Genomic DNA, 15,678 nt, shown 5'->3' with positions numbered 1-15,678 from the left:
TCTATATTTAGTAAAAGGTTAAATCCAAATCAAAATAAATCGTCTTTGTTCAAACAGGCCATGGCCTCTGTACTTGCAAGCCCTGAACCAATTTAATTGTTTAATGTCATAAAGTGGCAGGCTCATGTTAACAGCTTGGACTTCAAGGTTGAATTATTTCACCAAAAATCCCAAACCCTGATATGAAAATCTGGCCTCCATTCAGGTATCAATTAGCTCTGTTTTAGCAGAGGCATTTGCTGTCAGAAAACATTACACAGAGCTTTCAGTTTAATAAATCAGCCATTAGTGGAAACTGATCCTATCCATGCCCTGAAACGGGCACACACCGTGTGAAAGGGGAACAGAGCAAAAGGGAAAGGACTCAACAACTGTCAAGGGCCAGAACCTGGCCTGACTGAAATAATCTCATCACTCTAAGAAAGAAAGAAATTACTAAACTCTACAACTTCTTGACAGTTTTTCTGGCTGCCCTAATTTATCCCATGAAGTACCTGGTCGATGTAAGAGGGCTTTCCTCTTCCTTCATGCAGGTTTAATCTGATCCCTGATCTCATCCACATGATCTCTGAGCAGGGGATTGCAGGGGTTAGTGCCACACAGATGCCCAAGTCACTCCCATCTCACCTTTGCCTTCTGCTCCCATCCCTGCTCACTTGGAATATCTGCTGCTCCTTTATTCAGTTCCTTCACTAGGGAATTGCTTTATTCCCAACATCAGCAGCCTAAGGCCACCCAAAATTGCCCAAAATAAAGAGGAACAGCAATATTAGAGCTTTAAGCAAGTAGCTGCAGGGGGTGTTTCTAAACCCAGGTTTTACTTGCCAAATTTAGACTCCACAAGGCAACAGATCACCTTGAGCAGGGTTTGTTCTAATCTTGGCCAGGGCTTATGAAACAACAAAACTCCTCTCACCTTTGGCAAACTTCATATAATGGACACGTTTCTTGGAAGATTTGGATTTTTCTTCGAGGCTGAATGTCTTTTTCTGCTTTTTCACTGAGGACTCTAAAAAAAAACAAACCCCAAGCAAACAGGGTCCAGTTCTGTTAGAGGCACTTAAGCACCAAATTCAAACATCACTGTAATTAACTTTCTCACAGAATAATGAGGTTGGAAGAGACCTCTAAGATCATCAAGTCCAACCTATGCCCTCTCTCAAAATACAGTTAACAACATATCATAAAGTATTACTGAAGAAAGCACTCTAAGTTTTGTCTGAAATATGTCAATGCTTGATTTTTTTTTGCCCCATCCCCTTTCTTTCCCATTTCCAATCCAATGTAATTTGAAAAGGCAGATACAGGTACTCCAGGTCAAAGGCAAATCCATCTCTGTGGTATGAAAATTAATAATAATAATAATAATGCTGTTTTTCATAGAGTATCTCCAGCACCAGAGTCTGAGAAAGATGCAAGAAATAGTAGGAAATAAAATACTGATAGAGCAGAAAGAAAAAGGGGGGAACCACCCCCCCAACAGGATTTTCATTTCTAACCCTACACAAAATACCTTTATTTGGACATAAGCTGATACGTCTGTGTAAGGAAACTGAATGGTGACAAAGCTTTTCTGTCCCTAAGGCCAGCTAGGACAAATTGCCACATCCCTATTATCTCATTTTCCAGGCTTCCAGAAGAGGGACTGCATCTAAACTGTCCTCTGGGAATGGTTTCTGGGGCTGGCTCAGTCCCAGAGTCACTCAGCAGTACTTTGGGAGACTGTGAGCAGGTTAAGGCCACGTGAAGGATTAAGCTCTCTCTTTAACAGCACAGAGATCACGTTCCTCTGCTGTGGCAGGTTATTTTGGGGGTACAAATGTTCTCTTTGCAACCACAGAACCTGTTAATTTACAAAACATTGCCAGAAAGAGAGAGCTAACCTGTTGTACAGTTAATTACTGCCTTACTAGTCCTGAAAAGAAGCACCACAGGAGTCTCTGCTCTGTGACTCCACAGAGGGTTACTATGGTGAGGTGTTTTTTTCCTGCCTGTGGGATGGGTAGGGAAATCAACCCATACCCTGAGGGCCAAGTTGAGTCACCTTTTTCACATGATCCCACCCTGGAAAGCTCTGCTGCCCAAGCTTTTCTGACACTGGAACTCCAGCACTTCCCTGTTTGAAAGGCAGTGCCACCTGATGAATCCCTGAGCTAAAACTGAAATCCCCAGCCTGCAGTGGGAGAGCTGAGGGCCAGCAGGCTGAATCCCACTCTCCCACACTAATGGGAAGAGAAAGGACCAGCAAATCCAGTTTTTAACAAAAAAATCCTCAATAAAAAGGGTCTGCGGGAAAAGCAAGCATCACAGCTAAAATATCCTGACAGCCAGGCAGCACTTTGAGCCTGGTTTCCAATCTCCTGGTAGCAAAAGGAGCATTACACAGCAAAAGGTTTCCACAGAGCCTTCCTCCTCCACGTTATTCCTACAGGGAAAGGGGCAGCAGCACCGCCTTGTGCCTGCAGGGAGGAATTTCACTACTGAACGTGCTGGCACTTGCAGTGGGCAGGGAAATGCATCCCTGTGTCTTCCAGGGACTGGAAAATCCTCTGACAAACTGAGCAAGTGCTGCAGGAATATTAATGTGCTTTTTAAAGCAATTTAGTCGGGGCAATAAGGCCACCAAAATGGCATTTTTGCAGCAAATGTGATCGAGGTGGATGTGCCAAAGCACTGCAGGGTGTTGTTCCCATTTTTAATCCATGGGAAAGGGACAGTCACCATCACTGAGGATCCCAGCAAAAGAACCAGGAATTATAGAATGGTTTGGGTGGGAAAAGACCATGGAGTTCCAACTCCCTTTCCCCATCCCAGGTTGCTCCAAGCCCTGTCCTTTGACACTTCCAGGGATCCACAGCTTCTCTGGGCAACCTGTGGCAGGGCCTCACCACCAGCAGATGAATTTCTTCCTAATATTTAATCTAATCTAAACCTGCCCTCACTCAGTGCCTAGCTAGGAAAAAAAAAAGAAAAAAAAAAAAAAGGAAAAGACAGCTAAAGCTACAGACACTGAGGGTATCTGAATGTTGGCATCAACCCCCACAGGGCCTTTCCTTTCCAACCTCTAATTGCAATCCAGCTCTGGCAACTGCACCGGTTCTTTAAGAACAATGAAGTTTTTCAGCTGACTTTTAATGCAGTTTGAAACTGGAGGGTGGCCAATAATGTTACATTTGCTCCTGCAGCACAGCTGCAGGCAGAGTCTTTTCCTGGATGAGTTTTGCCAGCTTCAACAATTGCCAAAAAAACAAGTTTCAGAGTGATGCCTTTCTGTAAATCACCAAATGTGACTCTGACCTGGAATTTCCACGGTGCACCCAAATTTGTTCTCAGTGATTGAAAAATTGTCCCACCTCCTAAAAGGACCAAAAGAACTGAGTGAAAGAGGGAGAAATTAGAGTTCTCAAGGGTCACTTTGCATGAGGTGACCCAGGGAAGAGAGCAGAGCTTAGGGCCAAGCCTTGCTCCCTGAGTCTGCCTCTGCTGACTCACTGTGGCCCTGAGCAAGTCATTTTGGCTCTCTGCTCATCTGCAGGTTTCCCACCAGTTACACCTCCCTGATCTTAGGGCTCAAGTTGCAACTTGGGCAGGATTTAGTTCTCCAGGGAGACAGGAACTTGTGGAATTTCCCCATGAAAAGCTCTCCTACCTCTCCAGGAGCTGAGTGACACCACTGAGTCCTGGGTGGCCTCATGATTTCACAAGGACAGCTTGCACAGCAAGTTAAAGAAGATGTTTTGAGGCATCAGGCTCAAAATTTTAATCCTATTACTCCAGGATTAGAAAACTTCCTTGCTAACTGGTTTTCCTCCTCTTCTTTCTACATTTTCTCTCCTAGAAAAGTCAGTGCTCAAAGGTTAAGAATGAATGAATGAAGAGTTGCTAAATTCACTAATCTGGCAATTCTGCCCCAGCAGCATATGGACAAGCTGTGTCCAAACAGGAGCCCTTGGTTAAACAGTACTCCAGAGAGGTGTTCAGACACAAAACCAGAGTTTAAACTGCATTTAACTAAAGGAGAGATGATAAATCACTTGATAAACCAATTCTTTCTCTAAGCTCACACCCACCACAACTTCCTAACTTCATTTTCACAAAGCAAGGTCAGTTTGTAAGAAGCTTTTCAAAAATAGAAGACTTTAAAAATAGCCCTTTCGGGAAAGTTTCCCCCCTTGTGTGCTCAACACAAGGGCTACAAAAATCACTTAATGCTGCACTCAAAGCAGAGATGTAGAACTCTGAGGCAAAAGCTACAGAGCAGCTCTCCAAGGACAGGAAAAGGAGGTATTTAAGAAGCCACTGGAGCATGGAAGCAAAGTGTGACAGTTCATCAACAAAAGGAAGGCAAAGCATTGCAGTGCTGAGAGATTGTTGAGAGCCCTCAGGTTCTGGGTGCTTTATAAAGAAGGAAATGTTCCTCTAGGAACAGGCCAGGGAAAGCATCCCCAAATATTGTGATCCTGGATGAAATAAACAGGTTAAACATTTTATGTTTTCTTTCCCCAAGAAAAAACCTTTCTTTGAGTACTGAGAGAAAAACTGATCTACTGAGATCCACAAATCCATGCTCATGGATGGCAACATATCCTTTGGCTCCCAGTGATTTTGGGGAATGAGTTCCCAATCTTATCCAAAATATTATTTGCATCACAAACTGGGCCTCAGGAACTTTTTAAAGACACAGAATAGAAACTCTGCTGAGCTTCCAGCATCTGATTGAGCCAAGCATGAACCTACCTGTTTCACCCTGTCCATGGCAGTTATTCAGCTCAGCCAGAAGCTGGTTGAAGTCATCCTGATGAGCAATCCAGTTGTCCTGTAAATATCACCCACATGAATACAAGGCAGAAGTCTTCAGAATTAACACAAGTTTTACAAAACTAGAACTTAGAACTAAATTAATTGGATATATCCAATCCTTGCTGGTGGGAGGGACCCCACAGGTGGTAACAGCAACCACAGCTCCTACAGCCACCCCAAAGTGAAATGAAATTAAAAGGGTTGTCTTGGAATCCTAAACAATTCTGTTTGGTACATGCTACCACCAGCTGTGACTACAGGTTTCTCTAATACTCCACTCAAATAATTGTGCTTTTGCTGAAATGGGATCCTTTCCCTGCCCTGGGTCTAGTGCTCACCTCGTGATTGATGGTAGCTCCCAATCCCAGCACGTCGTTTTTCACCTTAACCCTGATGTGTTCTGGATTTCCTTGCTCCTGTGCCCCGAGACCCTAAGGAGGATTTGAGAGTAAAAATGTAAGGATTTCACAGCAGCAATCAGAGCTTTTGGACTGTGAGACAGTTCACAAGGAAATACAGCAAAAAAATAACTACTTCCTGTTAATATGCCTGCTTGTAGCTGAATTCATTCACAGGCATTACCATACAACACATAAAGTTTTTTTAAATTTACAACTTAAGCCTCCAGCAAAGCATTATAAACACTAAAATAGCAACAACATTAAGTAGTTGGGTGATTAATCAGGAAGCCACCTGACATTCCTAAGCCAGCCCAAATTGTTTACAGTTTTCAAACAAGACTCTACATAAGAAGAATGTGCCTCACCCCAAAAATGTCTCTGTCACTGGGAAGGGAAATGGGAATGAGGCAGACCCACACAGAACACACAATCCAAACCAAATTTACATGGAAAGAGGGCAGGGAGGGGCAGGGGAGAAGCAGACTGGAGCCAGTAGGGCATTCACAACTCCCTCCACCTCAGAAGTGGATGAAAATATTGGAGCAAACAACTTTGGGGTTGTTTAATATGAAGCAATATTCAGGTCCAGGGTTATCTTTCTCAACTCTATGGTCAAGGCTAAAAAATTAAAAGGCAAAGCTGTGGGTTTAAAACTTTGTTCCTGGTATTTACCTGCAATTTGCCTCATCTGTCACAAATCATCACCAAATGTGTTAGAATTAATAAACATTTATATGGTGTTGCAGTGGAGAGAAGCCCAGCAGACACATCCTAGAATATGGAAGATTTGAAGAGATGAGGCCTATTTGGAAAATGCTGTTGCTGTTACAAACAAAGAAGAGTTTATTTGGTCAATGGGGTGGAAAATTTGCCTTGAAACTTCTGCTGACCAAAAAGTATGGAAGCAAGCAGGACGCTTGGTCACACATCCTTCCCCGACCCAATTCCCCATTTACAGGATTGGTGCTAAGCAGCCTAATTTCACTGCTCATATGGGCTTTTGCCCCTTAATTGGACCAAGAGAAAGTTCCATTTGTCCAAGTTTGGAATAGAATGGAGACATAAATCCTTCTTGTACAACTGTTGGCCAGGAAGATCCAGTATCTCAAGTGGGAAATGTTGTGAGACAACTGAAGCAACAGTTTAAATCCAAAAATAGGTTTTAAGGCATATACAGAATTGAGAATGATCCTAAATTTTTTGCCTTTTAAGGAAAGCCTGGAAGAGGAAATCTAGAAAAATAATCAAAGGTAGTGGGGGTTTTGTGGGGATTCTTATCACTAAACGCCCTGATGTGCAGCCCCAAATCTCAGCTTTGCTGAGGCACCTCTGTGGAATAAAACCTGCAGTTTGCAGGTGTCTGTGCTGACCTAGAGGTTTTTATTAGTGTCAGGAAACAGTCCCCTCACCCACAGGTCCTGGCTGGAGCTGGGAAGGGACACAGCTCACAGCATTTTGGGGGTTCAAGGAACAGATCAGAAAAAAAATCTTAAAACCAGGTGAAAGACTAAAGCAGGTCCTGGAGTTGCTTTAAAGAGTATCAAAAGCAGGGAGAGAACTGAAGGTTTAAAGGCAGCTTAAAACCTTTAACCTGATTAAATATTCCAACTCCAGCTCTCACTTGGGAATTCAGATTGTCAAAGAAAGGAGAGAAACTGGAAAGCAGGAGAGGCACAAACAAGACTTTGTAACAAAGTGTAAAAATTTATCACTGCTCAAATTCCTTGTGCACCTAAGAGAATAAATCAAAACTGTCCCCTGGCAGTTTTAGACCCTTCATCTACACTGTTCTCCTTTAGATCTTACCTTTCCTTTGGACCAGCCCATCTTTTCCAGCATCTTCTGGCCAAATTTGGAATCATCATTGCTCCAAGCGCTGTTCCGTGGATCCACAGACCACTTCTGCTTTCTGCGGGCTGCAGCAGGAAAGGAAAATTCAAACAGGCTTTACTGGCATTCCCAGAGAGTTCTTGGTATTGAATCAGTCCAAATAAATCTCTTTATTGCAGAAAAAAATACCCCAGAACTTATGCCAGATTCGATACATTTTGGGGGTTAATTTTACTAAATGAAAAAACACAATAACAACAATTAAAGCTCAGTGAAAATATTAATTATTAATGGAAAGATGCCAAAGTGGGATTGCTGTGGAAGTTGCTGTCCCACAGGATGGGCTGCAGTTCAGGGAGGCTTTAAAGATTACCATTTAGGTGTGAATTCCATATTGATTCCAATTTTGTTTTACATCTGGCTTCAACATGGAGTCTACAGAGGAGGAAATTATGAAGCTGCTTTCCCAGTTCTGGACAAAACCAATTCTCCAGGATTCCTTTTAACCAGAACACAGAAATTTTAATATCTGGCTTCCTAACAAAAGCCAAGCGAAAAATCCAAGGTAAGTGATCAGAGAAAGGGAATGACAGAACTGAAAACTGTGGGATTTCAGCTTTTGGATTTCTCAAAAATGACTTCTGGGGAAACTGAAAAGCTGCCAGAAATTATTGCAGGAATTAAGAGATCCAAAGAAGAATCAAGGCTCCCTTGATGTATGTGGATTCCTAAAGAAATGACAGATTCCCAGACCCACATGTTGCCTTTCCCACCAGGAACAGCTTCCTTGAAATCAAGGAAGAGCAACCAGCCCAGTTAACCAGTCACTCCAAATGTGCACCTAAGCCCAGGCAGGAAGAGAACCTAAATAAACAAGACAAACAAAGAATGGGAGACAGGAAGATTACAAACTTCATTAAACACCATGGGAAATGCTGGATCAAAAATGACCGGTTAACCCAAGGCCACACAAGGCAGGGAGAAGCCAAATCCAACGAGGTGTTTTCAATGCAATCAGGAAGTCATCGTTCCCTAAAAGACAAGATTTGGGATTTGGGCCAGAGGGATTGAATATTACAGGGATGTTTGACTCATTTTTTTGCCCAGTTTTGTTTCATTTTTAAGGAACTAAGACTGTCAGAATTCAAGGTGGGGGATTTTTTTATCCCACTTCCGAAACTTTGAAGCTCCAAACGGTCCCTAAACAGTTTTTAACTGGGTTAAAGGCTCGAGGGCTCAGAGGGGAATCCAACTTTTGCCTGGTTCATTCTCTACAGGAAACAACTTATTAACCTCAGGGGCTATGGCTGCCCCTGGAACCCTGGAAGTGTCCAAGTCCAGGCTGGATGGGTTTGGAGCAGCCTGGGATAGTGGGAGGTGTCCCTGTCCATGGCAGGGGGTGGAATGGGATGAGCTTTAAAGTCCATTCCACCCCAAACCATCCTGGGATTCTGTGATTATTCCCACCAGGAAACCTTGAGAGCAGCAACTCCTCCAAGCCCTGCCTGTGGTGCTAAGAAAAGATGGGGAACCAGCAGTGTGGTCTGTGATTTTAAACTTCCAAATAAACTGGGATTCCCTGCTGCCCCATGGAGAACCACAGGGCTCAGTCTGGAGAAAAGGAGGCTCAGGGGGGACTTTGTGGCTCTGCACAAATCCCTGACAGGAGGGGACAGCCAGGGGGGTCAGGCTCTGCTCCCAGGGAACAGGGACAGGAGGAGAAGAAATGGCCCCAAGTTGTGCCAGGGGAGGTTTAGATTGAACACGAGGGAAAAAATTCTTCATGGAAAAGGTGATTAGACATTGGAACAGCTGCCCAGGGCAGTGGTGGAGTCCCCATCCCTGGAGGGACTTCAGAGTCTTGTGGATGTGGCACTTGGGGATGTGGCTCAGTGGCGGCCTTGGCAGTGCTGGGGGATGTTTGGACTTGGTGGTCTTGGAGGTCTTTTCCAACCTTAGTGATTCTGGCTCAAGGGTTCCAGCAGTTCTTACATTCCCCAGCTGAGCAGCTGCCCTTCTTTTCAATCACAGCTTCAGAAGTGAATTTCTATGGTTTTTCCTGAATATCTCTCCCTATGGAGAAGCCCCTGTGATGTTTTGCTCCCAGGAGGTTGTTGGTAACAAAGCACAAGGGCATCAAACACAAATATTTCTTGAAATTAAGAGACATTTACTTTCCCAGCCAGCATTTTCAATCTAAGTATTGCAACCTTCTTAGCTACACTGTGGGATTAATCCTCATGTTTCTGCCAGGTTAACATACTCTGATTTTTAAATAGGATGAAAACAACCCCAAACAAACTTGCTTTCGTCTTTAGAGAAGTATTTAAGAAAGCCAGGCACAACTCCATGCCATTTACAGAAAACATAAAATCATCTCTCGTTTCCAAACAAACAACAAAATCCACTAATTAGTCAATAATTTATCAGAAATTTAAATTTGTTCACTGATCTCTTTAGAGTGGGAGAAGAAACCAGGCACAAGATTCAGCTCCTAATTTAACACCAATTTTCTGGGCTGCTTCAAAAATGATGCCACAGACAGTGATGGAACTCTGGGAGAGCAGCACCATCCAGTGGAGAAAACCCTCATTTCTTTAGTGAATCACAGAATCACTGAGGTTGGAAAATACCTCCAAGATCACCGGGTCCAAGCATCCCCCAGCACTGTCAAGGCCACCACTGAGCCATGTCTCCAGGTGCCACATCCACATGGAATTTAAATCCCTCCAGAGATGGGGAATCCTCACTGCCCTGGGCAGCTGAGCCAGGGCTGGACAACTCAACTCCTTCACTCAGATATTCTATCATCTGGACAAGATCCATTACTAATCCCTTTTCCAAGATGAATTCTATGCCTGGAGCATGTTTTTAATCATAATTTCTGAAAGCTCCCATCCAAACCCCTGCTGGGTGCCCAGAGATGATCTGGGGGAGCACAAGAAGGACAAGGCTTAGGAGGCAGGCTGGGAGAGCTGGGGATGCTCATCTGGAGAAGAGAAGGATCCAGGGTGACCTGAGAGTGCCTAAAGGGGCTCCAGGAGAGCTGGAGAGGGACTTGGGACAAGGCATGGAGGGACAGGACACAGGGAATGGCTTCCCACTGCCAAAGGGCAGGGAGAGATGGGATATGGGGAAGGAATTCTTGGTTGTGAGGGTGGGGAGGCCCTGGCACAGGGTGCCCAGAGAAGCTGTGGCTGCCCCTGGATCCCTGGGAGTGTCCAAGGCCAGGCTGGATGGGGCTTGGAGCAGCCTGGGATAGTGGGAGGTGTCCCTGCCCATGGCAGGGGGTGGAACTGGATGAGCTTTAAGGTCCCTTCCACTCCAAATAAGTCCATTACTGATATGTCCCATTAAAATAATTGACAAATTCTGAAAAAATTACACCAAAGTTTGCACTGAAAATAACGAAAAAGTTCCATGTGCAAATGCAGATTTGTTTCCCTAAAATCACATCTTTATTTCCCACTGTACACCAGATTTGTTATTTGTGTTGTCCATATTTCCTGCAACCCAGCAAAGAAATTCACCAGACCCTGAGCTCTTGGTCAAGGGTGTCCTGTCAGAAATGGGAAGCCCAAATTCTCAATCCCATCAGAGGCAAAACTGAAGCTCTTTGTTTCCAATGTCAGGGAAATTTCAACAAAATTCACAGAATTATGGAATATCCTGAGCTGGAAGAGACCCACAAAGATCATCTAGACCAACCCCTGGCCCTGTATGGACACTCCAATAATTCCCCCTGGGCATCCCTGAGAGCATTGTCCAAACCCTCTGGAGCTCTGACAGCCTTGGGAATGTCACCATTCCCCGGGGAGCCTCAGCATCCTCTGGGGAAGAACCTTTTCCCGATCTCCAACCCAAACCTGACACAGCCCCAGCCATTCCTGGGTCCTGTCCCTGTCACAGGGAACAGAAATTGGAGCTGTCCCTCAGGAGAAGCTGCAGCCCTGGTGAGCTCTGACTGGGAGAAATGCAGGCTCAGAGATAGAGATGGATACAGAGTTTGATTTAAGGCCTTGGAGAAGGCTTAAAGCTTTAGAATAGAGTAGTGAAACAGATCCAAAATAAGAATAAATATTTATAGTTTAAGCTGAAATATGTTTTAAGCAAGTAGATATGGGCTTCATATAAGTGAACAAATATGCTAAGCAGGATAGCAGAAAAATATTCAAATTTAACAATAGAACTTGTTGAAGAGTTGATAAAAAGTAGAAGATACAGGAATAAGTTTCTGTGGTTATATGATAGAAATGATAGATACGATATTTATCTTTTTCTATGGCTAGAAAAAGAGAAATTGAGGTAAATGATGTGAAATGTAGCAATTAGCAATTGGTTATTAAGATGCTAATGAACTTTGTGGAAGCAGCTGACTGGATAAGAAATCAGAAATTTGGATAATAAATGTCTTATAAAAGGCATTATAAATAGAATTATAATAGCAATTAGCAATTGGCTATTATAGTATTGGCTATTATAGTAGCAATTAATTATGAAGATGCTAATGAATTTTGTGGAAGCAGCTGATTGGTTAAGAAATCAGAAATGTGGATAATAAATGCCTTATAAAAGGCATTATAACTAGAATTACTGTGGTTTCTGATGTGATGGCTTTGGATGTAAGAACCTCACAGCCTCACCCTTCCATGACTGATTTTGCAATAAATCATCTTTTAAATTCTTCAGTTGAGCCCCTCTTTCTGCACCCCCAACATCTGACCTTGGTCCCCTCCTGGCTTGGTCACTGCTCATTTGGTCCCTCCAGACCCTTCCCCATCTCCAAATCCTCCTCTGGAGGTCCCGAAGAACTGGAGATTGGCACAGGGTGAGCTCAGCTCCAGCTCTGCCCCAGAAATGACCCAAGCACCGAACGCAGCACCCACACCCAGTCCTGCCACATCCCCTGGGTGTCCCCAGCACCCACACCTGGCCCTGACACATTTCCTGGATGTCCCAAGCATCCACACCTGGCTCTGCCACGTCCCCTCAGTGTCCCCAGCACCCACACCTGGCCTTGCCATGTCCCCTCAGTGTCACCAACACCCAGCTCTGCCATGTCCCCTGGGTGTCCCCAGCACCCACATCTGGCCCTGCCACGTCCCCTCAGTGTCACCAGCAGCAACACCTGGCCATGCCACCACCCCTGGCTGTCACCAGCACCCAACACACGCCTCTGTAATATCCCCTCAGTGTCCCCAACACCAACACCCAGCCCTGCTGCTTCCCCTGGGTGTCCCCAGCACCTACACCCGGCCCTGACACATCTCCTGGGTGTCACCCACACCTGGCCCTGCCATGTCCCCCTCAGCATTACCCACACGTGGCCTGACATATCTCCTGGGTGTCCCCAGCACCCACATCTGGCCCTGCCACATCCCTTGGATGTCCCCAGCATCCACACCTGGCTCTGCTGTGTCCCCTGGGTGTCCCCAGCACCCACACCCAGCCCTGCTGCATCCCCTCAGTGTTCCCAGCACCCACACCTGGCCCTGCCATGTCCTCTAGGTGTCCCCAGCACCCACACCTGGCCCTGCCATGTCCCCTGGAGGTCCCCAGCACCCACACCCCTGTGCTGGAGGTGTCTCCCCTCAAACACACAGCCAGAAATGGCCCCAAGCACTGACAGGACGAGCTGTCCCTAAAGGTGTCCACGGGACATTCCCATTGCTCCTGCCCTGCCCTGGGACACACAGGCCCCACAAAGAACCCCCCTGCACCCCCTTATCCTGCACCAATGTCCCCCTAGAACCCTTTTCCATCCTCCCAGCCTCCAGACCCCACTTTTTCCTTAACCCTGGGACTCTCTGGATGCTCCTTCCTGCCTTTCCCAGACCTCAAATCCTCCATTTCCCACCCCCAGGGACCCTTGGAGCCCCTCCTCTACCTCAGCCCCCCTTTTCCTCGGCCCTGGGATCCCCCACACTCCCATCGTGCCTTTCTCAGACCCCAGTCCGGACCCCTGGGGCCCTTCCTCTGCCTCAGCCCCCCCAGCCTCCCTTTTCCTCGGCTCTAGGATCCCCCCACACTTCAATTCCTGCCTTTCTCAGACCCCCAATCCCCTCGTTCTCCAACATCGGGGACCTCCTGAGCCCCTTTTTCCGCCCCGGCCTGGGTCTGCCAGCCCCCAGACCCCCCCGTTTTCCCACACCGGGCTCCTCCGAACCCCGATTCCTGCCTTTCCCACCCCCCCCCCCTTTTCAACACCGGGAGCCCCTGAACCCTTTTCCCCGCCATCCCGGAGTCTCCCCCTGCCATGACCCCCTTCCCCTGACACAGGGAACCCAAATTCCTGCACAGAGGGACCCCTCATCCCACCTCTCCCAGTCCCTGCACTCCCCTTGCCTTAACTCTGGAACCTCCCGAACCCCTTTATCCGGCCCTGGGACCCCCCCCGCACCCATCGGGAGGGGCAGCGCGGCCCGAAGCCCTCAGGCAGGGCTGTGGGGAGGGGCTGACGCCGCTCCCAGGACCCCAGCTCGTCCCCATTCCCGCGACATTCCCACCCGGATGGGCACTCACGCTCCGCCAGCATCGCCATCTTGGGGGCCTTCCTCCATGCAGGGGGACTTTCGTGACTGCCGGCGCATAAAAAGGGTGGCGTGAGTAGCGCCTGATTAAAAAAAGTTTTAAAACAGGCGAGCGCGGAGGCCACCAAAGTGAAAATTAAAAAAAAAAAAAAAGAAAATAAAGTTTGCAAATTTGCTACAATTCTAATTGTGAAAAATTCGTATTATATAATTGGCTTTTCGCAAATATTAAAATTAATATTATATGTGTTGTGTTAGAAAGTTATGCTGTATTAATTTTTTTAAGTAGTGTGTTAAATATAGTTTTAGGTTATAACATGTTAAAATGGAAACTATGCAATGTAGGATACTTTTTTTAAAGAAAGGACTCGCAGCAAGATAGCAGCCACAGGACACCTGAATCTTTCAGAGGAAAAGAATTTATTGCTCCATTACCAGAGAAATGAACTTCCCACGTCGCTCAGCCATGAAGATGCTGTCAGGATTCAGAGGAAGAAGCTGACACTGACCAGACAGAATCCTGTGTTTGAATGGAATTTATGCATCATGTATCAGGTGTATGAATATGCAACAGGCTGTTGTTTTTAAGGATTAATCCTTTGTTAATGTGTGTCCTTTTTCGGGCTCGTGCTGCCCAGGAAAAGGTACCCAGACGTTCATAACTCTTTGTCTCTATTATCTCATATTGTCCTAATTCAAATTGTCCAAATAATTATTACTCTAATTATATTGCTATTTTTATAACCATTTTATTACTATTAAACTTTTAAAATTTTAAAAAGAAGTGATTGGCATTTTTCACATAATAAATGTCTCAAAACACATCTCGGCTGTTTCCGAGCCAGGGGAAGAGGATGAGCAGCACTTGCTGTGTGTGGTTGGAAATAAGGTGCAGGATGACTATTCCAGGGAATTTCAGGTGTGGATGTCCCTGGAGTTCCCCAAATTCCTTTGTCATGGGAGGGAACTGTGGACGAATACACAGAGGCATCTTGAGAAACATCCCCTTCCTGCCTTTCTGTGAAATGTGTGGGGGGGGGGAGAAAAAATTTTTTTCTTTTTTTGCCACAAATTGTGTTTGAGGAGTGAAGCAGCCCCTCTGATGAATTCTGAATCAAAGCACTTCTATACAGGAATCTTTTTTTTTTTTTTTTTTGGTAGTTACATTCTTGAGCCCTTGGTCTTTCATATTTTCTGGCTTTTTAGTGTGAAAAATGTGTATTTTATGATTGGCTTTTCACAAATATTCAAATGAATATTATATGTGTTCTGTTAGTTATGCTGTATGAATTTTTTTGAGTAGTGTGTTAAATATAGTTTTAGGTTGTAACATAAGGTTTAAATAGAAACTATGCTGTGTCATATATTTTTTTTAAGAAAGGAACGAGGTACTTGCACCAGATAGCAGCCACAGGAAACCTGAATCTTTCAGAGAAAGAGAATTTGTTGCTCTCTTATCAGAAGAAATTGACTTCTTCCCACCTCACTCAGTCCTGAAGACGCCGTCAGGATTCAGAGGAAGAAGCTGAGGATGACCAGACAGAATCCTGTGTTTGAATGGAATTTATGCATCATGTATGAGGTGTATGAATATGCAACAGGCTGTTGTTTTTAGGGTCAATCCTTTGTTAATGTGTGTCCTTTTTCGGGCTCCTGCTGCTCAGAAAAAGGTGCCTGGACGTTGGTAACTCTTTGTTTTTATTGTCTCATATTGTCCTAATCCAAATTGTCCAGAATTTTTATTACTCTAATTGTATTACTATTTTTATAACCATTTTATTACTATTAAACTCTTAAAATTTTGAAAACAAGTGATTGGCATTTTTCACAAGGGAGAAGCTCCAGGCCCTCCACCATCCTTGTTGCTGGGCCTGCTCCAGGAGCTCTGTGTCTCTCCTGCCCTAAGGAGCCCAGAGCTGGACACAGCACCCCAGATGTGCCTGACAGGGCTGAGCAGAGGGGCAGGATCACTCCCTGACCTGCTGGACATGCTCTTCTTGGTGCACTCCTAGATCACTTTGGCCTTCTTTGCCCTCTGGGCACTGCTGGTCAAGGACACCTCTCACTATCCCAGGTTGCTCCAACCTGGCCTTGGACACTGCCAGGGATCCAGGGGC

At 45.4% G+C, this 15,678-nt stretch overlaps 1 protein-coding gene across 1 annotated transcript in view; it reads right to left on the bottom strand.

Annotated features, from left to right (window-relative positions):
* The window catches only part of PINX1 (PIN2 (TERF1) interacting telomerase inhibitor 1), a 61,806-nt gene extending 48,226 nt beyond the window's left edge, over positions 1–13,580 (bottom strand). Inside the window, exons 1-5 of the mRNA XM_066547615.1 lie at positions 13,554–13,580; positions 7,008–7,117; positions 5,139–5,231; positions 4,738–4,816; positions 917–1,009 (exon numbers count right to left, since the gene is read on the bottom strand). Of these exons, the coding sequence (XP_066403712.1) occupies positions 917–1,009; positions 4,738–4,816; positions 5,139–5,231; positions 7,008–7,117; positions 13,554–13,572 (394 nt within the window). The 5' untranslated portion in view covers positions 13,573–13,580. The remainder of the gene's footprint in view (positions 1–916; positions 1,010–4,737; positions 4,817–5,138; positions 5,232–7,007; positions 7,118–13,553) is intronic.
* Between the last annotated feature and the right edge of the window lie 2,098 nt (positions 13,581–15,678).

This window comes from Molothrus aeneus, chromosome 3 (assembly GCF_037042795.1).
Source record: "Molothrus aeneus isolate 106 chromosome 3, BPBGC_Maene_1.0, whole genome shotgun sequence".
In the NCBI taxonomy this organism is placed as follows: domain Eukaryota; kingdom Metazoa; phylum Chordata; class Aves; order Passeriformes; family Icteridae; genus Molothrus; species Molothrus aeneus.
Note: the sequence above shows the minus strand (reverse complement) of the source record. Positions and strands in the feature narration are given on the sequence as shown.